The sequence below is a fragment of the Filicampus tigris genome, chromosome 19 (genome assembly GCF_054856515.1).
Source record: "Filicampus tigris isolate MCC_2025a chromosome 19, RoL_Ftig_1.0, whole genome shotgun sequence".
Classification (NCBI taxonomy): Eukaryota; Metazoa; Chordata; class Actinopteri; order Syngnathiformes; family Syngnathidae; genus Filicampus; species Filicampus tigris.
In genome coordinates this window covers 12,329,814-12,357,162 of record NC_141235.1, presented here as the reverse complement: position 1 = coordinate 12,357,162, position 27,349 = coordinate 12,329,814, and the positions used below count along the sequence as shown (strand labels likewise).

The following is a 27,349-nucleotide window of genomic DNA, read 5'->3' as shown; positions in this document are numbered from 1 at the left end:
ATTTTTTTTTCAAGAATAAGTTCTACGCAAGGCGACTAGTTGAAACAAGGCGTTCTGATAAATATTGCGTTTGTGGAATAAGAGTTAAATCCACCCGTTTTGAGCCATCTTCAGGGGCGGCCATTTTGTCACATTTCTCGACTCAAAATGATATCAAAGTTGCTCAGGGCTCAGGTAACAACCAATCACAGCTCACCTGTTTTCTGAAGCTGAGCCATGATTGGTTGTTACCTGAGCCCTGAGCATCTGCGATGTCATTTTCACTCGACGTAAGAGACAAAATGGCCGCCCCCTGAGATGGCTAAAAACGGGTGGATTTTGCTGCTTAACTCAATGCCGTGTTTCTACTAGTGGGCCGACACAAAACATATGCTTGAAAAAAATATGTTTGGGTTGACTTCCCTTTAAGTAAGGATGTGCTAAGAAAAGTACAACAGCAGAATTATATCACAAGAAATATGAGCCTGTCAATACCTGGTAGGCTCGACTCTTCATGGCGATAACAGCGTTGAGCGGGATTAGCAGGATCATAACAGCAACTCCAGCCAGGACTGAGGGGCCCAGATTCTGTAAGCAAAGTCACGTATAATAAATAACATGAACGCCAGGCATAAGAGTGCAAAAAAATTGATATTTTATTTATATTCATGTACGTTATTATGCTATGCACAATGATCAGTTTCTCTGGTTTTATTATTGATAGCTACTGGTATATATTTTGAGTCAAATGAACATTTTTGTACTACTCAAACTTTTGTCAGAAATAAACAAAAGGTCTCTCTTTAAAATATTCTGTCAAAGGTTTGATAGAAACATTCTGTATGGGAAGTACTAGTGGTATCAGTTACTTGCTATCGGTATCAAGTAATCAAGAGTTGAGTTCTCGACGTGGTGCTGGTCTTAAAAAAAAAAAAAGTGGTATCGAACACACTTTATAAAAAACAATCAATCAATATAACAATGATAATGGATGGATTGATGGGTAGATATTAATTTCATTAACTAGGGTGGCACTTCAAACAATTCAATCAGAAAAAAATGAAAAGAAACTCCCGCATTTGATCTTATTATTTTATATCCAATTTTTTTTCACCCTTCCCTGAAATGGATGGACAAATACAGATGCAACAAATACCAAACAATTTTGGACACTTCCTCAACTAATCGGCAATTAATATTCAATGGCCCATACTTGGACTCGAAGCAGTAAAAACGAAAAAAAAAAAAAAAAAAAAAAAACATTGTAAAGATACTGCACAAACCACACTATTTCTTAATGTACCTGCCAGAGAAAATACAGCGCAAGCATAATCTGAAGAGGAGCAGACCAGAGCATGTTGAGGAAAGTGGTGAGGTCCATGAACCTCTGAGCATCCACAGACATCAAGTTAACCACCTCTCCCACCGTAGATGAGCGTTTGGCAGCGTTCGTTATTACCAACGACTGCAGACGAGGGACAAAGACAAAAAACAAAACAAAAAAACAACAACAACACACCGTTACAAAATTACGGCCCAAATCTAAGAAGTAAGAGATGCGCGTGTTTATCTACCTTCCTGTAGATAGCTCCGATGAGAGCCGTACGCACATGCATGCCGGTGACAAAGCAATACTGAAAGTGCTGGTGGAGGATGAGCGTTTGCAAAAAAGCCGTGAAGAACATGAGGAAGGCCAGCGCGTAACCCCACCAGTCAGGGACACCTTTTTGCTTTGTGAAGGAGATCAACATTCTGCAACAAGAGGCAAATATGGATGCTCAGCAAAAACAAACAAAAGGTTTTCCTTAAAGGGGAAGTCTACCCAAAAATTTGCTCCACTAGTTGAAAAACACCATTTTGATTAATATTGCATTTGTGGGATATGAGTTAAGCAGCAAAATCCACCCGTTATTATTGTCAAGGATTTTGGGGGCTTGACTTCCCCCTTAACACTTGATTTTAAAGCGAAAAGTCAAACCAAACATATTTTTTTTAAGAATATGTTCTATCCAGGCCCACTAGTTGAAACACAGCATTCTGAGTAATATTGTGTTTGCGTAACATAGCAAAATCCACTTTTTTTTAAGCTATCTCTGGGAGCGGCCATTTTGTCTCTTCTGTTGACTGAAAATGACATCACGCACACTCAGGGCTCCTATAACGACCAATCCTAGCTCAGCTTTAGAAAACAGGTGAGCCATGATTGGCCGTTATCTGAGCCCCGAGGGTCTGTGATGTCATCTTCAGTCGACAGAAGAGACAAAATGGCCGCCCCCGGAGATGGCTACGAATGGGTGGATTTTGCCGCTTATCTCATATTTCATATTAATTAGAATGCCTTGTTTCAACTAGTGACTGATTTAAAACTAACTCCAAGGAATCAAAGTACACTGCATTAAATTACTCTCAAATAAAGCGGCAGATTTGTTGCCCGCTCCGAACCATTCAACATATTTTACCCGTATGTTCATTATCAAAGAGCAGCACAGCCTGATGAAACAATTAATTAATTTATTGATTTCACGTGTTGCAGTGACAACTTTGCCTCTGAAGTTTAAATAAGGTTAGCCCACCAAAAGTGAATGTGGGAACATTTCATATATCGTATTTTTAGATTGTTGAGAAATTGAGATCCTCCTTGAAATTGGAGCTTTAGCCGAGTGCAAGGTTCCCATTCTCGAATAGCAATAATCTGCGAGAAAAAAAAAAAAAATAGTGAAGTTCTCAACTCACTTCAACATAATTCCTCGGCAACAAGACGCAAAGGAAAGCTACCAAGTACTACTTTTATTGCAGTGGCCTGAGCACAAAAACAGCGACTAGATGAGTTCTTCGGCAGAAAACGGAGGATGACTTTCAAAAGAAAAACCCGCAAATGCAGAACCACAAATATGTGGGGGTTCAGTGTAGCATACGTACAAATAGCTGAAGGTAATTCTATTCACCTGAGCAGCTGAGGGTTAACGAATGTGATGACATCCTGCAGGAGCTTGTAAGCTGAACCAATCAGGAAGTAAGGTCCAAAGGCTTTGATGAGCGAACGCAAAAACGACGGCTGGCGGGGTACAGCTTTGTGACTGGACAGCAGCACTTCAGCCTCTTCTGGGTTAGTTCCGCTTTCCCCTCCTATGTGGTTGTTGGTGGATGGTGGAGGCTTGGAGTAGACAATTTCATTGGATAGATTCTGTTTACTGGAAAGAGGGCAATAGCAGCAGGTAAAAGTCAGGGTTACATTTCCAAAATACAGCACTTGAAAATGAAGAAACCGTGATATCTACTAATTAACCTGATTTAAACTCAAATTTCATAATCGCACACTGTATAGTAGGGATGTAACGATTAATCGAAAATGTAAAATAGATTCAAACCAATTAATCGTATAATCAATTTGAATCAAACTCGGACATCTCAGCACTCAAAAGCCCTATACAGCAACACAGAACAAAAGACGACATATCTAGGTCGCTAAAAAATTGTTTTTTTTTTTTAAATCGAATCGAAAATCGTGAACTGAAAATTTAATCAATCGAGGCTTGAGAGAATCGTTACATCCCTACTGTAGTCAAAACATGCCACAAGATTCGGACGAGAGTAATGCTTTGGAATGTTTTGCCGTGTTTACATTATGTTCCCGGCAGCCACAGCAATCACGTTTCAGCAGATTTGAAACTCTCCCAAAAATGTGATACTACTGTCAGAGTCTAGAATGGTCAGCTGCGGTATAAACGAGTGAATGTATTAAAACATGACGCGCCCTGTACATGTTTCAGGTGTTTTTTGTCCCGTTTTGCCATGTTTGTCACAGCATGGTAAAATGTCCGTAAGCAGTTTTGTTAACACATCAGACCTTGATTAGACCACCGTCAAAACATGACCGGCTGGGAGGGAATGTACCGGAATCCGCAGTTAGCCTTTGAGCCTCCGGGACTCGGCAGAGGTTACCGGCCACGCCCTGTCACGAATATTGTGAAACAGTCTGACAAATAAATGGGCAATATCCCATGGTGCACTACATTTTGCAAATTTGGCAAATGGGGCTCCAGCTCTCAATAAACTTAAGAGTTATTGGAGTCAGTATCTATGTAAAAGCTCAATGATACCTGCATAACAACTGCAGGGCAAGAATGATGAAATCCGGCTACCCACCTAACAGGTTTGATGATCGCAACTCAAATGGGCTTCAGTGTATCATTTTACAATTGGCTCTGCAAAGCAGTAAAACTCACAGCACAAAGAGGGGAAGCAACCAGATGGAGGCCAGAGCTCACCATTTTCCAATCAGATTCTGATTGGCGCTTTGAGGCATTTTTGCAACATCTGACTATCGAGAGTCATTTCCTGCAAAAATCTGATTTTGGTACAAAAAAATAATAAAAACTTAGTTAGGTAGTTATCATATTTGTGTGACGATATGCATTTTCGTGACAATTTAAAACAGTTTTCAGGTGACTTAGTAACTCAAAATACAATACGACGAAAACTGGATATTTCGCCGCAACAAAGCTTGTGACCTGTGTGTCTGTGTCCATTTCGTTGCACTTTGTGGTACAGTGTCAATAAAGCTATTCTGATTCTCATTCTTTCTAATCACACAAAGCTTGCACATTCAACGAATGTGTGTGATTATGGAGTAAAAACTCCTTGTCTAAAGCGGGAACAAGTTGCATCTCGGGCAGTCTATCACTTCAATAATTTGGGAAAAGCCAGCAAGCAGCCCATTAAAATGTCATCTTTCGCTTGAGTTAACTCATCCAGAGTGCCTGACAATTGGACATAGCTGTTCAACTTGTGTAACATTATATTTAAAATTTGGAACACCACACCTGAAAACTTACTCTGGGTGAGAATCAAGGAAATGCATAGTTGGAAAAAGTTCTATCACAGGTCATTCGGAATCTCCAAATTTGCTTAATTGACAAGACGTCTGGATAATTTGTGTTTTTGTTTGACAAATGTTTACACTAGTGGAAAAGATCAGGTCCCACCGTTGCCTCTCATTTTACCCACGCCGCTTCCTTGCCGCAACAACCATCATTACACAAAATGTTGTCGATTTACACCTGCCTTTCAGATGCCGTATTCAAAAATATCAAGCACTGAAATTTGTCTCATTCACAAATAACATTGCACATATTAATTTTTTTTTTTTTAATCTACTAATGCCAGTATTTTGTGCATTTGGGTAGAAATGTTCCTGTTAGAACCACATTTTTGTCTATTACTTACTGTCTTTGTACAGGAAAAAAGAAGAAAAAAAGCGTATACACAAGTACCCCCAAATATTTGGTGACTTAGGAAAATACCTCTTGGCTATGGCTTGCTCCTTTTCCCACTCTTTGAGGAGTTTTGGCACCATTGCCTTGGAGCTGTCACGCTGGTTCAGAGACCAAAGGTCCTTGGCCTCAAGAGGTATTTTGTATCCTTTCATGGCCATACTGAGAAAAGAAGAGCAACAAAATCTTATGTGAGCAAATTTAACGTTTTTCTCGACCAAATTTTACAGCGCGTTGTCATTTTTTTTTTTTCTCACTGGAACACGAATTACAACGCATTTCCACCCTCCAGGTTTATTTTGTTAGGACCTACTTCCCCTAAAGCTTAATTGAGTTTCCTGGAACGCACTAATCACCATATCTGTACTCCAGGCTCGGATTTCATTGGAAATTGGATTGAAATAATGCCCAATACAAATGGAAAGTGACTTACAGAAAACAACAAAGACGCTGCTGTGCTTGTACAAGTGAAAATCCAGCTAACGTCATTACATCAGATAAATAAAACAAATAAATAAATGACAACAAATATAAAAATATACTGCTTCTTTTCATATTATGCATTTAACTAAAATCCTCACAACATGGGTGTTTATTGACATTTTGCATTAAGCAAAAATGACCAACCTTGTGAACCACCAAAACGTCATGGTCGATAGAAAACCAGCTGTGGATTCAGGGCAGACATTCTGAGCAGAAAAAGAAACAAAAAATTAAAAAACAAGAGTGGAATAACCACAAGCGTTTATTTTTACAAAGCGCATATAGGTCACAGAAGTAGAAGACCTGCTTTGAATATTTAAATCAAAGCTGAGTAGGGATGTAACGATTCACTCGAGCCCCGATTCGATTTTCAATTTTGAGTTCCCCATTTTGATTCGATTCGACTTTTGGGTTAGGGTTGTATTTTATTTAACTTTACCAAAAAAAAAACAAAAAAAAAAAAACAATTAGAAAGTGAATTAATAACATTGACTGTTTAATTACATTTTTGACATATCAGTGTTTTGTCAATGCCAGAACTAAACATGAAAATAAAAAAAATGTACAATAAATTTAACTGTTATCATTCCAAATCCTATTGTGATCAAAATTTAAATATCAATTCTTTAATTTTTTTTTCTTTACATCGATGCATATTTTAAGCAGTTTAAATTTAGAATCGATTTTCGATTAATCGTTACATTCCTAATGCGGAGTAAGCTAAAATTACCACAAAAGGGCAAGACTGCACTTAAACTTGACCGCACTCATGTCCAAAGAAGTTTCACGTCTCTACAAGACAGGATTTGAACTGATCTTCACATTATCTGCGATAGATAAGTACATTACAAGATTATTTTTTTTAATCTTAAATTTACTTGAAATATTTGTTATTATCATCACTATAACTAACTTCTTTACTGATTGACTTGGGGAAAATCACATAACTGTACTGACTCAAATGCATCTTATTTACTGCCCTGTAGTCTGAATTTAGCTCTATGGCCACCTTAATTCGGAGCGATCATTTTACGCTTGACAATAGTACCGCTGGAAACTGCTTGCATCATTAGGAAAGATGGATGCAACAAACAACAATGGAGGAGAAAAAGATCTTCTGTAATTCAATTGTGCATGTGGCTGTTTACTACAATAGGGGAACAAATGTATTCAAGAGGAGAATTACTGCAACAGGAAAACCAAATGGTGCAACAAAGTGAAGACTGTGGAGTGTAATAATATCGTAAAATCTGGTCGTTTAAATATGTGTGCTTATTTTTGGCATTTCTACTACATATGTACTTGGCGTGGGTCTTCAAATGTTGTTACACAATGCACAATTCCACTGTTTGTTGGAATTCTGTTGGTTGCACGTTTTCAATACATTTTTCTCACTGCTAACTAGAGAACTACACACTACCATACAGTGCATCTGGAACGGATTCAAACAGTAAGAGTTTCCACAATTTGTTGTCATAACAACTTTCCAAATCTGAAAAAAAATAAATTTGTATGTCAAAACTCTATACACAAATTTGTCCTGTTTACTAAAATATATATTTTTTAAAAACGAGCACAAATTTGGTTGATGCACCCTTAGCAGCAATTACTGCCCCCAATTTTTTTTTTATATGATGCAGAAGCTAGGCGCACTTGTTTCTGGCCAGTTTCATAGTGATGGGAAAATGAAGCTTCATGAAGCACTTTTTTACTCCTTTCGATGGTGCTCTTGGTTTTAAGATAAGGGCTAGTGCAACGTAAACGGATTACATTTCCACTGCATCGTTAAACCAAGAGTGCCTTCTAGAGGAGTCAAAAATGATCACCAAGTGCTTCATGAAGCTTCATTTGTCCATCACTACCTCTGAGCAGCTCTCAGCCTATCAGGTTGGATGTGGCATGTTGGTGTAAAGTCATTTTCAGATCTCTCCCGAGATGCTCAATCACATTAAAATCTGGGTTCTGGCAAGACCATCTTCATATCATTCTGGGCTTTGAATGTATTATGTCAGCAAGACGTGCGCATCGGTAGATTCTAAACAGACGACGCGGGGTGACTCACGGGGTCTGTGACAACATTGGAAAAGAGCGGCGGTTTCTCATTGAAGCAGCACAGGATCAGCTCCAAGACCACCAAGCCAAAGTAGAAGTAGAAAGTGGTGAAGCGCAGCTTGTCAGTCACTTCGACCTGAGATTTGCACACAGACATACGTAAGGATGACTCAGAGCAGGAAATGCCTTCATAGAGGGTGCTTAGGTAGAGCAGCCCTCGACAGAGGAGTGGTTTCCAAGGCCACTTATTCAGCCTCTAACAATGTTGCCCTTTCAGTCAATCACAAGAGATCTAACAACCATTTACAACAGACTCCAAAATATTTATGACACAAATTACCTCAGGTATTCTCACCTGAAAGGCCGTCACTCCACATTTAATGGCATTATTAATGGCACAAACAACAGACGGGAACATGAATTATCCTCATTTCTTTTAAGGGGAAGGAAGCATAATCTGTTCAACGTAAGCTTATTTAGTCAAATATTGACTTCAAAAAACACAGATATGAAGGGGCACTTGCGACTCACTTAAACATTTACACTATCGGCAAGAAATCACAAAGCCTGAGCTAATTTCCCAAAACACAACCATGAAATCATATGGACTAGTATCAAACATTTTTAGAATCGATTAATCAAATACAAAATTATTTGGTGATAAATGTACTACAAGATATGTTTGTTTTCCGATTATGGTTTATTATCGATTACTGTTGCTATTGTGATACCATTTAATGACACCAATTGAGCAATATCACATGAGAGGGAGTGATGGACTCACCCACATTTTTGAAACTGAGAGATACTTTTTGGGTACTGATTAACCCAAAGGGCTACACCTCTGGTCTTCGGCTTCAAATATTGAAATAGATTAAACTCGTGATGATTTTTTCCATAAATTGATTATGATCACTGTTCTCCAAAGCAAGAGCAAATGTTTGAAAATGACTGATTATCTTTCCGTTCAATCAAAGTAAAGATACTATGAATAAACAGAAAGATAATCAGTCGGCTTTCACGAACAGATAGAGAATTTTTCATTTTGAGAGGTGGTATTCACCCAAGTTGGACAATTTCAAGCTAAACAACGGCTCTAAATGATTCAGCGATTATCAAATTAGCTGTCGATTAAGGACCAAGGCTGATGTGTAGTAATTGTGATATATTATATGCAGGTATAGAGAATGTCCAAATTAGAGCTTTCCGCAAAACTCTCAGCCATGTTGCCGTTATGACTACACTACACATGTTGTTGTTGTTGTTTTTTAAAGATTGAGTACACACTCATGTATGCTTCTTTTGCCTTAGAGATTATTTGCAGTAAATTGCAGCTTCGCACGAGAGGTGAGATAAGTACTCTAGAAACAACAGGCCTAGTATTCCCTCTTCCCTCCGCTTAGCTGTGGCCACGGCTGACCCGTGTAAAACATCCACTAAGCTCCCAAACCAAGGTGGGGAAAAAAACATTCGTTTTTGTTATTCTTCTGATATTATGTCGGAATCTGGGAAATTTACTGGGTCCAATTCAACCCCCCAACCTACGATACCTTACACATAAGACAGTTGGCCAAGGGGGGGAAATAAATATTTTTAGATGGCCTGTGTGAAAGCGGTTATTTTCTAGGGCACTAATATTGGAGCTGTTACATAAAAATCCTTATTATTGCAGTGATCACTCATGTATTGCGGTTAATGATGACCAGAACCTGGCGCGATAGATGAAAACCCGTGAAGTAGAGTCAGACTCATTATTATTATTATGGTTATTATTATTATTTTCTATCATATTTATTTAAAAGTTTTATATTGGGGGAATTTGCGCCTCTATTACGCTGTTGCGAAACCCAGACATGGTTCCCACACTACTAAATATAGTATAAATAAATAAATATAGTATAAATAAATAAATAAATAAATATACATACAATAAATATATATACAATAAATGTTACTTTAAAAATGCAAAATGAAGAATAAATACCAAGCTGCAGGTTGTGAGAGGAATTGAGCTTCAACCGCGGCAGCGGGCGATTACGACCGAACGCTCGCTAATGACTACGTTAAAGTTTTCATTTTTAGCATGAAATTGACTTTCCTTAACTAGAATGCCGTAGTGCATTTCATCCAAATGTACAATCCTGCACGTCTAAACGCTTGTCGTCGTTGTTGTTGTGCAAAGCGAAAGTAAAACTTATTCTTAGTTGCCCCCTTCTACTTCTTTTAAAAACGAAGAAGAAGCACGGTCGCCAGAGGGAATCATGCCTTAACTTTCTCTTTGCACAATAACATCAAAAAGGTCCTTTGGATAAAATGCAACGCGGCATTGTAGTTAAGGTGAGCTGTTTTAAGACAACCTTAAGACAAAACTAAGAAACGCTTTCACACTTTATTTGCACGATCGTCGTACGTGTCTGGAGGCTATGCGCGCTCCGCTCACTACTTGTAAACACAGCTGTTGTACTGTGCTATCCTCTAATCTGGCTTGACTCTGACTAAATGAACGGCACATTTGAATAACGCTAGGAGTTTCCGAACATAGCGTTGTTTGTTTCGTCGTCATTGTCGCGCTGAGCACGTTCGTGCTTGCCGAGTGGCCGAGCCGCTCTGCCCGCAACTTGTAAACAACGCAGCTGCCGAACGGCACATTTGAATGACGTTATGAGTTTGCGAACAGAACGTCGGTTTTGCTGTTAGTTTGTTAGCGTGGACGATACTAGCGAGAGGCTGTGATGATGCGCACCCAGTCAGCTCACATACAGTACACAAGTGGATGCGGTAAATCCACGTGTGCTCCCGTTGGTCGATCTCACGCTGGGAACCAATCACGCGCCTTCTCTGAGTGCCTGCGGGTATGTACAAAGCCTCCGAGTCAACTCATATCTTTGTAACAATGCGTCTTCCTGCAATATGGCTACCGATATGGCTGTGTTATTTCATTTTGAATTTGTTATGAATGCTTCTGAAAAATCCGCGAGGCAACTGAGGGCGCAAAGTAGCGAGGGATCACTGTATTATTATATTTATCCTTTTTTTATTTTATTATTCTTTGTATTGATTTTTCAATTTATTTTTCTTATTTTTATTTTTAATTTTATTATTTTTATTATTATTATTTATAACACAAGATCTCAGGATAGATGGATGATCTTTTACATTTTAATATGTCTGTGTGAGGGCATTTGACGCAAGAACCTGTCAGAACATCGCCTTACTCGTTTTAATTGCGTCCCAAGAGAACGAGAGCAGCTGTTGCATTAAGGTTCCTGTGGGAATTTTGACGTTCACTTGTTGAAATTATGACTATTCGACTAAAATTACAACTTGTCCGGTCTCCTTGTTTTTCTTGTCCCATTTATTTTTTGCCCTGATACTTCTTTAGCACATAAAGTGTTAACTCATTCACTGACAGACATTTTCAGACCCTATTTTACCCTAACGTATGAACAAATATAAACAAGTTCCTGCGATTGAATGGCTGGACTGCGAAAAGACAAATAAATACGTCAATGGCAGTGAATGAGTTAATCGCCGTTTAGAACTTCTTAATGTCCTGTACTCGCTCATTTGGCTTTTTTGAAAGTCTACATGTGTGTGCCTGCCTCAATAAAATGTTTATTGGATCCTGGGGCTAAATATTTTCACACCAGGACGTTGTTGGTATGTATGCATGGCGCGATCCACAAGTGTCGTGTAAAAATAGCCAATGACAATAAGGTTCAATGAAACAAGAAGATTAAACATGGGATTTTGGGACAGGAATGTATGTGGGTGGTGGGTGAAGTGCTGACACGAGAGCCACGTATCAAAAGGCGTTTGAGGTCAAAGGCATATTCTCACCTCGCTGGATGCCTGTAGGATCTTGGAGCGGAAAGGCACAATGGCACACAGCACAGACAGGAACCAGAAGATGAAGAGAACCCCTGAGGACTGAACCCCACGTAACCTCTCAAACTGGATCAAAAACGTGGCCAGCAGCTGAGTGAGGAAAGCGAGGAGAATATAACATTGTAAGAGCAGAAGGGAATCGGTGGCGGGGGAGGGGAAGGGACTGACTGAGATTAGCCGAGACGGAGCATTTGAGGGCATGTGAGGTAAACCGTGGTCTGACTGCTCCCGTCATTTTACTCACTGACTGGGTTTAGATGTGCTGCTCAGCCTGCTTTTTTTCCCTCTTTCTTCATTTTTGTGTGGCCTACTAAGGCAGCCATAGACAAAGTTCATTTCGGGTAAATCGCCTGATCCGGATTTTTTTAGGCTGGGTGTGGTTTTATTAAAAAATCTCTGATTGAGAGCATATTATCTGAAAACAAAACAACAACACAAAAAAAACACTGGCATATTTAAGAAAGGAAATCATGTCATAAAAAATAACACATTAATGGTGGGGTTAAAGAATCTCAGACATCCAGGTCATGGTTTTCCATGGAAGGGTTAGTTCAGGACACTGAGACTTGCTTGGCAGGACTACATACAAAATGATGATGCTTTATATAAAAGGAGGACACTTAAGAACCAATCAGACAATCAAACAACATTTGTATAGAGGCAGGAAATGTCTGCACTCCCAGACAGTCAAATATTCATACATTTTAGCTAGGCATCACAAAGTGTCAAAACACCGTAAGAGATATGTTATATAGACATTTATTTATTCATCATCATTTGTATTCTTTTTTTCATTCCTTGACAGAAAGGTTAATGTGATACACATTCTTTCGAAATACCGGTTTATTATTTGTAGTTGATTCGAATAATCATGATATAATAGGTTACTCAGTTCCGGCTAGCATGTTCAACTGCACATTTGGCCAGCGTAAAAGTCATTTGTTTATAAACTGTATATTCACTTTATGATCGAACGAATCCTCAATTGTATTTACAGAGCACATTCACTTAATTATTCAATTTTTTTAAACAAACAACGCTTGCAGTCAAATGCAAGAATAGCACATTATGTCGTCACATGAGGGTGCTTGTAAACGTTAGAAGGTTGACTTTCTGCAGCACATTGCTGCTCTGCTGGTTAAGAATGTCTCAATAAGGAAAAACATCATGTGGACGCATTTGGCCAATTATAATATGGGAAATAAATATATTGAACAGCTGTTTTAAAAACAACCAATCTCATCCAATCAGATGGTATTCTTTCATTAGTGTTATTCTTGCGCATCCTGATCAAGATTTTACTCCAAACGAGACGGGCGGTTAATGTCGATTGATAATCCAATCGGCGTGCATGAAAACGCTTATTACGAAATTTTGGAACAAATCGTCTTTACCTCGCATGTCTGTGACGTCAGTATGCGCGTTTCTGTTATTGCTGGAAGTTAGTGTATGCAGAGTGAGCGAAAGACATGGCGGGCGCAAGATTGATTCGTACATTTGCAGCTCCATTAAAAAGTGTGACTCGACGTAACAGCGCCAACAGGAAAAATATGCAAAATAACACGAACGTTTAAAGTAGAAATGGATGTTGACACCGAAGTCATTGCGGTTTCTTCTTTCCAGTATATTTGGTCAATCTGCGCATGTCAAAATAATTTGTTCCAATCGAAAGCATGACACATGAAGTCCTAATCGGATCAATATTTTTAACGTCCATGAAAACGGTGCGTCCGATCATCATTTTAATCCGAACTCTGATCGGATTAAATAAATGTTGTCCATTATAAATTAAATGTATTATTATTATTATTATGTAAACATAGTCACTGAGAAAGCCAGTGCCACCTACTGTAGTGGATGTGCAAATACACTTTATTCTAGTACGGCCCAAAAAAAAAAAAGCATGCTGGGGTCGCAGCCTGTGGCACCCAACCCCATTTGGAAAGCAGTAAAGTCACTTTGGCTGCTATTACCTTTATGATATTCATTAGTTTTGTGTCAGCTAGTTAACTTAAACCAATATGCTTTATGCATGTCATATTGTACAATAAACACTCAGCGACTTTTATCACACCGTCACATCGGATATGATCTATTCATTGAATCCTCTTCATCTGTCTTTATTTGTACAGAATGTGTTTGCGTAGTTTGCTTTGAATCCATGGCAACTGAGTCCACATAGCCGTGGTCCTTTATAAATGTGGCTTAGCAAAAATATAGTTACGAAATGAGTTTTTTTTTTTGTGTGCAATCCAGGTCTGAAAACGTCACTCGCATATATATGTGTTTCAATGAGCAGACTGTGTTTTTTTCTTACCATGGTCATGCCGAGCACGAGCGGCGTGATAAAGAAAATAGGCGGCTGACTGATTCCCTGCTGCATTTCATGGAATGTGTAGAAAAGATCTGTCCAGCAAACGACCCATAACAGCAGGCCAAACACCTGACAGGGGTAGCCAGCGTAAGAGGAGAAAAGAGACAACATAATTGAAATGAATACAATTATTAAAAAAATAATGATAATCACGATTATTTAGGTAATAATTGAAATGACGATTATTCAAACGATCATTTATTTTTTTTGGTACAAAACAAGGAAATATTTAAATGTAAAAAAATATTAAGACAAATAAATGTAACTTCCTTTTGGACCAAACAAAATTTATAAAATTAGTTATTATAATTTTCTTTTTAAAGTGAAGCTGTATAAATTCAAGTATATTTCCTTGTGTTGGAGATAAATGAATTTTAATAATCGTTTTTATGCCAATTTTGTAATCGTGGAATGTAATAATCGTAATTGTAATTGAATTTCGATGAATTGCACAGCCTTAGAACACAACATAAAGAGAGAAAGTGCGATGTTTTTGTTAACTGGTGTGAAACACATGAACATAAAAGAGTGTTTGGACTATCATGGATTGTCATTATAGCGTCAGTCTAAAGCGGATGGCTGTCATAGCTCTAAATTGCTGTCAGGATTAGTAGACAGGCAAACAACAAACAAGATGTGTTGTTTTTTTGTTGCTGCTGAATTTATTATATCAGCAGGCCTGCACTTCAGTGATGCACAAGAGTACTGTAAAAATGATAGTTGACAGGGCTCCCTGCAGCCGATGCTTTAAAGACCGTTGGTGGCTGCGTGGGGAGCATGAAGCGAGATCATGTTTCCACAAATGAGGTCACAGATGGCTTCATCTTATTTTCAGTAAGGGACAATCGTACGCCAGATTCTCCCGACACAACTGGCGAGTTGCCCTGTTGACAGCACCAGTACACGTAGGGTATGATGAAATCTTGTGGCCGGGGCAATTCGGGTGTCTCACCGTTTTGAATCGGTTCATGATGGACATCATGATGTAGCCTCTGTTGTTTTTCTTTAGATAGAAAAGGTAGATAGGGGAGACAGCCCATAGGTAAATGCATGGCAGCCATGACAGGACAGTGAGCTGGAAACACACAGGGAGGTCGGGCTGATCTGTGTGGAGCGTCTGATTGGCTACCTACAGAAACAGGCAACAACAACAACAAAAAAAGCTCAGTATAAATCAAAAAATATAATTGCAATGTTATTTCTCAGGGAAGAGCACAGTTTCACCAATATCGGACATTCATATGGTTTCCATTTGAAAATTGGAAATTGAAATCATTTTTTTACACTGTGTTCCAAATTATTAGGCAAATGGGGAGAACAGTATTTTTTTTCCACACACACACAAAAAAAGCACTGCTACGCCTAATGAGATGTCAAAATGTTTTTTAAATAATGTCTTCATTTTGAGGTTTGCTCAGAAACATTAAAATTATAGTAACGGTTGAAGACTTGAAAATAATTTGCACTGTCATTTGCATTCGCTATTTAGAAAAAATATCATTTGCAAAATTTGGAACACGATGTATTCTCTGGGAAATTAATCAAGAAAAAAAAAACAAAAACAAACATATTTTCTATGATGAACAATAACAATAGCAGCTAACATCCGGAGGTCAAGGATAACTCAACATGAATCGTAGCGAGATGCGTGCTGGTTATCATGGTTGCCTACAAACACACGGACACGGACGGCCCACCCACAGATAGAGCAAAGATAAACACAGCTGGCGGCCACCACTCACTTTCCATATATCACCACTCCCATCGACTGAGGCGTGTATGGAGTGATGATAGGTAATCGCCGCAGCTGCTGGGTACTGGGTTTATTTTTTTCACATTATTTTTTTTCTTCTTCTTTACAGACCAATACAACACAGACAAAAAAAAAAAAAACGATTACAATATTCAAGGATAAAACCAAAGGGTATATAGCTACACTTCAAAAAACAAAAACATCAATCGGCAAGAACAAGGTTATTTCTTCACATTAATTGTTTTTGCCAATAATCCACATGGCTTTATTTGGTTGGGTATAAGTAGCACAGTTTGACTACAATGGTCCCGTTGCTAGATGTTGCTATAAGGACATTGGAGTAGAATTTCTTGAGCTAGTTCTGTAAACATATCGTTAAAACGATTTCTCCATCAACAGGGATGAAACCGTCATCTGCTCCAGTTTTCGTTTCACACTTCTATGATTGAAATTCTGCGCATCTCTGACAGCGTCAACTGTAACAAGGAGGCCAGAGGAGATACAAATCACATTTACTATGGAAGAATCTCCTTGCTTTATTGGCAAGGAGTGTAATGAAAAAAATGCAAAATGTATTATGCAAACTTGATTCCATTTCAGCCTTTCAAGAAAATACTGTTGTCACTTCACTTCTCCGAGAGTCATATCACCGTGGGAATTATCGCCCTTTCAAAGTCGTGTATAACCAAGCAACACCTGGAATGATGAAAGAGTAATAATAACATTGCTGTTAATCTGGCACTGCCATAATAAATCCAAGGGAGCAACAGCTACTCCCGACTGTCAGGGAAATGTCAACAGCAGATCATGTTGATCCGAGCAAATCCTTCCAGAAATACCGTAACTTTATAAGCACAATTTGTGCTCCAAATTTCAACAGACTGCCAATCCGGTCCCTGTTACGCTGAAATGTGTTGCAGGGAATGAAAGGCAAACGCTTGTAAAGACAGCGGGAGAACAGGAACACGAACGTGGAACATGCAACAGTGCAAATTATGGACTTATTTTAGAAGTCTTGCTCTACCTTGAATGTCCGAACTGGCTCAAACTGGCTTTTTAGAGTTCAACTCTTCTTGCTTTGAAGCCCGCCTCCATAAACCTACTGAGGTAGGAATCTTCCAGAAGCCTGATAAAGGAATGCGTGCCTGTTTTCCTTGATAGTGCTGTGCAAATAATATCATGTAAAAATAATAATAAAAAATAAACTACCATCAAACTGAAAGTGTCTGCTTATAACTCAAGTACGTGTCTCCAAAGCACCGAAACAAATAAACAGGATGCAAAATGAGTCAACCCAAAAACAACGTTGGGGAGAATCTACACAAGCACACAATTTACCAAGGCATTTTTTAAAGACATCCAAGAAGTTAAGCCTAGTTTACAAACTTGGGTCACATTTACTGTACACTGGGCCATTTGTTCTGTACCATGCCGAGGCCTGTTACCACTCCCTTCCCCGTCCTTTGCTGGTCCGTACTCCCACAAGCATGTTTAACTTACAATGTTCATCATCACTTTATGAGCAGCATGACTGCAACTGTCCTGATGTTGTCGGCCATTTTGAGTTGTTCTGTTTACTTTCAACAGAACGGGCATTCAGGTAACACTGAAAGAAAAACAAAAAAAGAGAGGAAAAAAAACAGCTACAAAAAATGTATTTTATTTATTTAGAAAATATCTTCATCCGTTCTATTATTTCTAGGGCTGTCAAAATTAAAGCTTTAACTATGGAGATTAATTTAAATTTCATAACGCGCTAAAAAAAATTAACTCAGTTAACTTCCTGTAGCAGCTGACCTCAGCTTGCTGTGCAGCCAAACTTCGAGGAGAGTCAATGTCGCATAGACGGACTTTTACGTAGTTTTAATTTAAAAAGTTGCTTGACAGTTCATTGGAAAAATCCAAAATAATTTGCACACTTTGAAATGCCAAATTCAAATACCATATTAGTTGCACGTCTATGGTGTATCGCTCAACTGTTGTATTTTTCAATGTATTTTTTTACGACTAGTTTATTAGTGTAGTGCAAGTCATGAATGTAATGTCTTTTATTGACGGTAGAAAGTAAGAAGGGGAAATGACGAGTATTTGCGTCATGACGACGTCCGTGCGTCGCGGTTTAGATCGGTATATTCCAAGTGATCACAATCACCATGTATACGCGAGTAACTCTGTCTGCTCAAGCATGTACAAAGTAATTGCATTATTCCAAAATCTGACTTTAATTGACCTTAACACGAACATCGACTGTATGTCCATTGACGCTTATCCAAATTGTGCCACTTGATAGCAAAAAAAACAAAAATTGGGCATTGTATCACTGACCCATAAAGTATAGCACAAAGATCACGGTATATGTTTGTAGGATATGTCATCAAATTCTAAAAACTGACTGAGCCTTGTGATGGGAAAATGAAGCTTCAAATGTACTTCATGAACCAGTTGTTGTATGTTTTGACTCCTCTAGGTGGCACTCTCTGTTCAACACTGGGCTGAAAGTACACTGACGTGCCATTCCTAAAACCACTTTATTTAAACCAACAGTGCCATCTAGAAGAGTCAAAAATACGACAATTGATTCATGAAGCAAATTTGAAGCTTCGCGACAATGGTGAAGATAAATGGTTTGGATAATGGATGGGTGCATGGATAATTGAGCCCCGACTAACAAAATTAAGTGTTAGAAGTGTCTATCTTTAGTTTAAACAAATGGACAGGATGAGACTATTTTTGAGGCAACAACTGTGGTATTTTTTTTTTTATTTTTTTTTTTAAGACTTATGTGCCTCCCATTGTTAAGATGATATTGCTCATTTAAGTAAGTAAGGAAGATACTGGTTTGCTGAGTATATGCCTGTATTAAAAACTATGCCCCCCCCATAACTGTGATTGAGGCGTTTATAAATCAATTTTCAAAAATATTTTTCTTGCACTGTACTTTTACTCTTATTTTAATGTTTGTTTATTCATTTTAGTCGGGTACTTTTCATTCTTGACTTAAATGTTGCATTTCAAATTATGTGAAGCACATTGAGCTACCTTGTGTATGAAATGTGCTATATACTGTAAATAAAGCTGACTTTCCTTGCCCTGTGACACAATTTCACAAAGATTTTAAAAAACAATGCACGTGACGGGAAACTTTCCACCAAACATCCCTTCCAGGCTTTTCTCAGTTCTTCATTTAGATTCGCCCCTTTCAGTTTCAATTCTGCATCAAACGTGCAACAGTATACAAGAAAAAAAAAACTTTTCCCAGCATTTTCAGCTGTGTCCCTCTACCACGTGACACCTCTCCGTCTCAAATACGACTGCCCATAAAGGGTGCAGGTAGGGCTGTTACAACACCTTTCACAAACACCACATACAAAGACAGAGAGTTGTACCAAAATCTGATCAGCACAAGTTGGCTGGTCTACAATCACCTTGCTTCAGTTTATGGCTGACTGGAATAGCAGAAACTTAATAATAATAATAATAAAAAAGCTATTCCTGGTTGCAATACACTGTCAAAGAAAAATAATGGCTTTTTTCGACAACAAAGTGCCTCAAAGCTCTAGTCGGCGGCTCAGTGAAGGGTTCGTTCAATACAGTGTGAGTCACAGAATTGCAATTTCTCATGTCACAAACAACCACACAGGTGATACCAATATATTTGTCCGGTCTGAAATCTTCTGTATTCTGCGCCGCAGTACATTTGACAGTTTTCTACGAATGCTTGGGATCATGACATCCACATTTTAAGCGTCGTTTTGCTTTGTTTTTTAATACCGCCATGATTCATATTTGTTCATTTACAATGGGAGATTTATTCGTGGACGAAACACCAGTCACTTGTTTGCAGTACTACTGGAGATCTCACCATGGAACAAAAATGGCATCATGATTCATTGAGGCATTTTTTTTGAACAGCAGATAAAAGCTGTAATTAACCAATTAGAAATTAAATTATATGAACTGTTGTGTCACAATTATAATGGCTGAGATTTTCATGGACTTTTAATGATGTGACTACAAATATAAACCAAAACACAGGTTCACAAGCACCAAATTTACTAGCATTTAAACAAGTTGTACTTTCAATAAAAAAAAAAACAATGAAACAATGTTATCCTGAAGTCACTCTTTGTTGTGGTCTTAGATTCATTAAAAGATAAACCATCACCCCTGTCTGAGGTCAAGAGTGCTCTGAGTGGTGCCTGGTTTCCTCTAAACGTGACGTCTAGTATTCAATCACCCCAAAGAGTTTCTGTCATCAGACCACAGAATTTTGTCTCTCATGGTCTGAGTCATTCAGATGACTTTGGGCAAGCAATACAAGGCTGCAATGTCCCTTTTTCGTTGGCCTTTTGTAAAGTTTTAACGGGTCATTTCTTTTATTTGTTTGTTATAAAAACAATGCCATAAATCACAGGTGTCAAACTCAAGGCCCGGGGGGCCAGATCCGGCCCGCGACATCCTTTTATGTGGCCCGCGAAGGCAAATCATGTGTGTGGACCTCATGTTTCTTTCAAATTGTCTTCCCTTTTAACAAAACTGAGATATTGCATACGTTTTTGGTTACTTATTACTTTTATAAATTAACACAAAAAAATGTTTTACTGGTCATTGATTTCAAAAAGTAATGATCCATCAATTTATCGTGTATATGTGATAATATAAGGCGATCATACATTTATATGGGCTCACAGTCATAACGGCCCTCCGAGGGATAACACAAGCACGATGTGGCCTGCGACAAAAATGAGTCCGACACCCCTGCCATAAACATTTCGGCAATATAAATTTTGCTGCGAAAGTGCAATAATAAATTGTCTTGAATCAAATGAAGACCATCTGAAACCATCCAGAGCAACTATCTTGCAAAAATCCAAAATTGTTCATTCCATCTGACTCATTCATAGCTACGTACGCAGTACACACGGGGCTGCCAGAAGAGAGGAAAAGAAAGTTTAACGTAGGCAGCCAAATGCTGACTACGTTTTTCTCAAAGAGGATGGATGGGGTCAGAGAACGACCACTTTTAGGAATGAGGATAGAAGGACGATGACGGGAGGGTGCCCGGGTCGCGGCAGGAGGACGGACCGGCAAGATAGGGTTGAGTGCCCATCTCTGACTGTACATAGATACATAGATAAGTTTCATCCAGGAAAAGTGTGTTGTGAGTGCTTTATTATCGTCGTCTACATTTATCATTTCTTTCTGGTCAGTTGAAATACCATTAATGAATTCTATCGAACATAGTGCCCGAGTATTTATATTCATTTGTTCAGAAGTTAATGAACTGACTCAGACCTGCTCTAATCCCTAAAAAAAAGGCTTGGCTATTTAGCTTGGAATTTGAGGAACTCAATGACTTGAGCGATGCATTTACAATCGTCTCTGTACAAACACTGTCTTAAAAGCCTGACAAACAACCATTCATTTTCACACCTGTGGCAATCCCGAGTCGTCATTTAACCTAACACGCAGCTTTCAAAAATGTAGGAGGAAACTCGAGTGAGAGGAGGAAAGGCAAGCAAACACACAGAGAACATGCGGTTCCTCACAGGCGAAGGAGCGGCCAGAACCAAATTCAAATGCCTCTAAAGTGTACAAATCTGAATTTGGCCAAATTGCTGAAAAAAAAATATGCCGCTGAGTTTGCACATAAAAATTAGCGGTCAAAAAATCCTGCATGCGTGACATCCTGCAACACCTCAATACATCGCATAAGAGACATGATACTTAGTGAGCCACGAATGGATTATCGCCACAAGTGCTTTGCTTTTCCTTTGCCTTTTGTGTGTGAATGTATGTGTGTATTCATGTGTAGCAGTGTAAGCAACTTAGAAAAGTGCGATGATAACCATAAAACCAGATACTGAACGTATAGCGCCATAGGTGAGCAGTACACCTGTCTATTCTGGCTGCCTCACACAAACAAGCGGGCGGCATGACGCTAGCAATACTACAAGAAAGGTTAACCATTTATTAAACACGTTAGCATACGTCATTCAGCCTGTGGCTCACACAACCTGGCAGACATTTGAGCACATATTTCCTGCTAGCGATAAACCCCACGGTGCAGTGCTTTGTGTTTCAATATATTATTATGATAGCATGAATAATAGAAAAAAAACAATTAACATTTGAGTAGATGCATTGTTGGAGTGTAGGCATTGCTAGCTAGTTACAGTAACTGCACGCTGCAGTAGTAGAACTGGACCAAGTAATTACTTAGCAGGGTTTTTCCTGCATTCAAAATCGCCAGCTAACCAGGTAAAAAAACAATTAGACACAGTTGTTCTCAAAATTTATGAAGCACTCATTTCAACTTGCTTGGAGGTTTGAACACTGCATAAGCTAAAAAAGATATATAAACCTATGTAAGATGTGGCTCTTTGCTCTAACACTTTAAAAACTGTGGCTCTAGTTTGAATAAATCAATGTTTTAACGTGATAATAGTCATTCTTATTGGAACTCTTTTATGTTCCCTGTAAAAGAAAGTGCACATGGTCATGATAGTGATGTTCTGCCTCAATTTGAGCAAGGAAAAACTTGGAAATTGCGCCAGATAACCACTAATGCAAATCAAGGCACTCTATTCTTATATAATGGGGTAGGAGGGACTCATGTCAGACACCCAAGTGGGCTGTTTCAGCCGCGCCCCCCAAAAATCAGGAAAACTGCAGTTGTAAAAAACAGTTTTACGCTTCATCCTTCGATTAAAGAAAAACTTGCTGAGACATTAGTGGAAGCCAAAATATTGTTTGCCCTCTCACCAGGACAACATATCGCTAAGAACAAGTCGCCTGTTTCGACTTCTTCGCTTGTACCTGAGTGAAGATGTCTCAAATATTACACCAGGCCAGCGTGGGCTCACAAAAATAACAGAAGTTGTCAGTAACGGGGCAACGTAAGATGGCTGCCCTCTGACTTCAGTGGGGGGTGGGGCCTAATGATAGTCCATTCATATATTATAAGTCAGGAGTGCCAGCGCTGTATATTGTACTGCATAAAGATATACACCTCCGAATTGACTTTACAGGGTGTTTATGTTTAGTAAAGGTTTTTATGATTGTGCCAGTTTGACGATGGAACAGATTTATTCCATTGCTATTACTTCCATTTGATTCTAAATACAAACAAATCAGAATTTGATCAGTATTCTCTTAAGGTCACTACATCAAGCCATTTCTATGCTAATTTTGTTAGGTGGTGTAACATGAGAATTTTCTAATATAAAAGCTGTAATTTGACTCAGTAAAGGCTGAAAAATACTGTTCCAAATAATGAGATTTGTGTATTTCTTAACATAATACACGAGATTAAATGGATATGCAGTGCAACTACTTAAATTCGGTTTGATTCTAAAATGTAAAATGGTACATAAATAGAATATCCTGCAGTATAGCTACATATTGTTAAGAGAATGGTGCATGTACATACAACTATATATCTACTTTAAAGCAATGCAGCTTAACACGTCAGATGAGTTGAGGGGAGAAAAGCATAGTAAACTGCATTTAGAGGGCAAAACCACAACATGCAATTCAGTCTGACAGCAAACAGCTTATCGAGATAGAGTAGTAAAGTCAACGCTGGTCGTTTTTTTATTTGAATGGCTGCCAGCAAAGAAAAGCAACTAAAAAAAGGCTTGCAAATCATACAGCATGTATAAGAAATAGCCTACGATGAAAAGTACACAAAGTTGAGCCCAACCTAATTACTGTGTGTGGACAACCGAGCAGTGATGTAGAAAACTCACCCAGAAGGGAAGCTCCGGTCCACATAGCCGCTCCATCTCCGTCCGTCTCGGGAGGACACCGGTAAGTAACCACCGGAGAACTCTTTTCCCTCCGCTTCGTCAGTAGGCGGCCGTTCTTAGCAACCAGCTTTTCTTATGTTACCGCTTAGCGTGAAAGGAAACTGATTTAACAGTCACATGCCGGACAGACAGACGGACAGGTAAATGCGGAGGTGCCTCGACTTTACCGACCGACTAGCGCCAGGAAACACGGCGCTGCTTCCGCTCTGCTCAGCGGCGACGAACACAAATAGTGCGTAGGCAGGCACATGAATGTGAAGTCTCATTTCAGATGTCAGAATAGGGCGTGAACTTATTTTGGTCATGCCCCGCTTGGTCTCACCTCCTCCTCTTTTTTTCTCGACAAACAGAAACGTCACGGACGTACACACACGGTGGTACTCAACCATTCTCTCCCACAACAAGCTGCAAATAACAAAATTACGAATCTTGTTTCACACGGTTTGGGTTTTTAGAAACTATAGTACCCTACGTGCCCGCCCACCAAGTTACATACTGCTGTCAAGCCATCACACTTTCGAGTATCCGAAATCAAACTATCCGCTCCTAAAATGTTGAGTGCGAGTGTATTCTAAAGATGACCCTAAATGCTAAACGCTAAAAGATTAGTCGAATGAAGATTTAAAAAAAAAAAATCCAATTAAGTATAAATTAATTCTAATAGTATCTTCCTGTGAAGTTTGGACTATTTGGACAGATATTACTGTACAGTTTTCCCCAAAAATATCAATTAATGTTGAGGTGCTTATCATTAAGACGTTGAAAAATATAAATATGGTGTGATTTTGAGGACATTGCTGTAGACTGGCACCTTGGACAGTGTAAAAATCAACATTAGAGTAAAAAAAAAGAACAAAATAAAAACGTACATCACTTAAAGAGGTCAAGTCAAGAATTACCTTTGCAATAATTTGTTCTATGCACCCCCACTAATCTAAATATGGTCTCCGGACTAATAATGGGTTTGTGGCGTATGAATTAAAGCAGAAAAATCCAACCGTTTTTATCCATCTCAGAGGCGACCAGTTTGCCATATTAATCCCGCTTGCTATTGACTGAAGAGTACAGTGGCAGACAGTGCCTAAGGACTCAGCTTGTGAATGTCAGTTGACCAAACCCAGAAAACAGGTGAGCCGTGACAGTCGTTACATGGGCCCTTAGGTACTGTTGCATGTCATAAGGCAAAATGATTAGCTCTGAGATGGATATAAAAGGGTGGATTTTTTTGTTGCTTAATCCATATTCCGCAAATGCAATACTAATCAGAATACCATGTTAAGAGTAGTGGAGGGCATAGAACATATTGTAAATACACTTTTTCACTTGGCTTCCACTTTATGTCCGAAAACTGCAATCATTCACCAAACTGTATGTGTACATCTCTACTTATGCCTGCATCAACCTTTAAAATATCACAACGAACCCCCCATTATTTAGTATTTTTTGGCCAAAGTGTTTTTTTTTCTCTTTTTTTTTTCTGCTGCATACACACGTTGAACCGGGGTTCCGTTCAAAGCAATATGTCGGCGCGTCCGCCATATTGGATGTGGTCATCGTATTAACAATAAAGAAAATAATCACCTTAATGAGCTGAAGTTGCTAAGTCGTACGCAATTGGAGCATTGGAGACACCACTTACACAAACAAGACGCATTTAATGTAAGTCACAGTTTACTGTGAATTAAATACAATATCATCTGATTCATTCATAGCTGCAAACAACAAAAGTAAACCCAGAAAAATGGAAGTAGAGCTCAAGGGTGCCCAAGGCTATCTTAACCTCATTTGACATGAAGATTTTTGCATGTCTTACAGAGGCTTGTAGCAAAAAGCAGTTCCCAGCATGTGACCCTAACATCAACAAGTTGTGTGGTTCCCTCTCCCACGGCAACACTTTAAACTTTGAGTGTCAGTACCTGTCTTCCCTAGCATTTTCAGTGATCAAATTCAAGGAAAAATGACCCGTCCCAAGTGGGATTCAAAAGAGAGAATATCTTGCATAATACAGGAATAAAGGAGTCAACAATTGTTCACATATAGTGTGGCTCGCCTCACAGGGGGGCGGCTTTGGTAGAACACTGTCTGAATCCATTTGCCACTCAACATTTGCAGACAAAGCAACATAAAGTGTTGCAAGTTTTTGCAAGTTTCCAAACCTGAAAAACCAGCAATCACGCCCCAATTATGCAGCGCCTGACCAGATTTGCAGATTACAGAATTTATTTATTTTTTCAATTAAATGCTTGTTTTCAAACAGTGCTTTTTAGGCACTTATTGACAAATTACTGTATTTAACCTCATACTTTTATAAATGACTCACATTGAACTTCAAATCATCATTTTTCATAACCATGCATGCACTGGTAGCTTTCTTTTGGGAGTATTGCACAAAGGAAACTAAACAGAGTAGTAATGGTTGCCACAAAGCACTGTTTTGGCTGGTGCTGTATCTGTTTGCCTCAAAATGGAAGGTTTTGTATCAGCACAAGATAAAACACTTTGAGTTATGTGTGTGTGTGTGTATATCGAGAAAAAAAAACATTTGATAAGACATGAAAAAAAAAGTTCAGTACTACTAACACAGTTTGTGTAAAATAGTGTCTGTTTATTTTACTTTTTACAGTAAATATCATTCTTTCAGGTATGCTACAGTGTAAATTGTGTTTTCTCTTTAGTTTTTGCCAGTGTATTGACTTTTAAGTGGACACATTATGAATTTTTTTAATTAAACTTTTTATCACCCGTGGAGGTCTGCTTGCAATTTCTTATAAACGTACTTTACATGCCTCGAGTAGCAGCACATCTCTCGTGATCAGCATTAAAAGGGAATGAGATGAGCCGCTTCAATTGGCGGTGAAAAAAGTGGGTTGTGGTTGTGCTCACAACGGCGCAGACATCCTTTTTAAAATGCACCATACTTGCAATGGTCTGCGAAAATACCAAAACTTCATCCAGCCCACCCCTGTGCCGACTTACACCGCTCCTTGCACTGGACACGACAATGAAAACCAAAGTGTAGTGTATGAGTCACACTAAGAAAAAATATTTAATTATCTTTATGGGCACTCACTGTTTAAGATAATCTCCTTGTCCAACAGCTGATTTGATGACCGTTAAGCTTTTCTTCCAATTCCACAATAAAAGCTTGTGTTGTGTTTATACTACAGGGGCGACAACACAACCTCAACACAACAACACCTCAGGCACCAGTGGTGACCTGTTAGGCAAATTAGGCCTAGTCAATGCCCAGTAAACCTATTTATCTTCTTGCACAGGCCAGGAGAGGATTTACTCTGCTGTTATTAGATTCTCAAAGTGGACTTCAAGCTGTATGTTAAAAAACACCAACCGTAGAACTCATATTAGAATGATAGAATCTTATCTTTAAATATCTTTTAAGTTAAAGTGGAACTCAACCCCAAAATTCTTTGCCACATGTGCCTTCAGTAGTCTAAACATGGCATTCTGATTGATATTGCGTTTGTGGAATAAGAGTTAAGAAGCAAAAGCAACACGTTTTAGTTCACCCACAAACGCAATATTAATGAGAATACCAAGTGGGTCTGCATAGAACATATTCTTGTAAATAAAATTTACACCACCTAATCGGATAAAAAAAAATAAAATAAAGTATGATGTGATTAAAAATACGATTTTCATCTTATCTAAAAGGGTTTCACAAACATGGCAAAAATATTTTCAGGCTATCAGTGTCAAATTATAAAACCAAGAGGTA

At 38.7% G+C, this 27,349-nt stretch overlaps 2 protein-coding genes across 6 annotated transcripts in view; one reads left to right on the top strand and one right to left on the bottom strand.

Annotated features, from left to right (window-relative positions):
- abcc3 (ATP-binding cassette, sub-family C (CFTR/MRP), member 3) overlaps nt 1-23,843 on the bottom strand; it is a 46,009-nt gene extending 22,166 nt beyond the window's left edge. For 2 of the 3 annotated variants that reach the window (XM_086017704.1, XM_086017703.1), the window contains exons 1-11: nt 23,554-23,843; nt 15,002-15,178; nt 13,993-14,118; nt 11,628-11,765; nt 7,798-7,923; nt 5,880-5,941; nt 5,283-5,414; nt 2,925-3,170; nt 1,554-1,731; nt 1,283-1,444; nt 475-567 (exon numbers count right to left, since the gene is read on the bottom strand). In XM_086017704.1, coding sequence (XP_085873830.1) covers nt 475-567; nt 1,283-1,444; nt 1,554-1,731; nt 2,925-3,170; nt 5,283-5,414; nt 5,880-5,941; nt 7,798-7,923; nt 11,628-11,765; nt 13,993-14,118; nt 15,002-15,178; nt 23,554-23,589 — 1,476 coding nt within the window. In that variant the 5' untranslated portion in view covers nt 23,590-23,843. Of the gene's footprint in view, nt 1-474; nt 568-1,282; nt 1,445-1,553; nt 1,732-2,924; nt 3,171-5,282; nt 5,415-5,879; nt 5,942-7,797; nt 7,924-9,771; nt 10,197-11,627; nt 11,766-13,992; nt 14,119-15,001; nt 15,179-23,553 lie in introns of those variants that run through there. The other variant, XM_086017705.1, reaches the window with a different exon arrangement.
- Nucleotides 23,558-27,349, top strand: part of radil2b (Ras association and DIL domains 2b) — a 35,031-nt gene continuing 31,239 nt past the window's right edge. For 2 of the 3 annotated variants that reach the window (XM_086017707.1, XM_086017706.1), the window contains exon 1: nt 23,581-23,614. The gene's annotated coding sequence lies outside the window, so the exon portion shown is untranslated. Of the gene's footprint in view, nt 23,615-27,349 lie in introns of all 3 variants that reach the window. The other variant, XM_086017708.1, reaches the window with a different exon arrangement.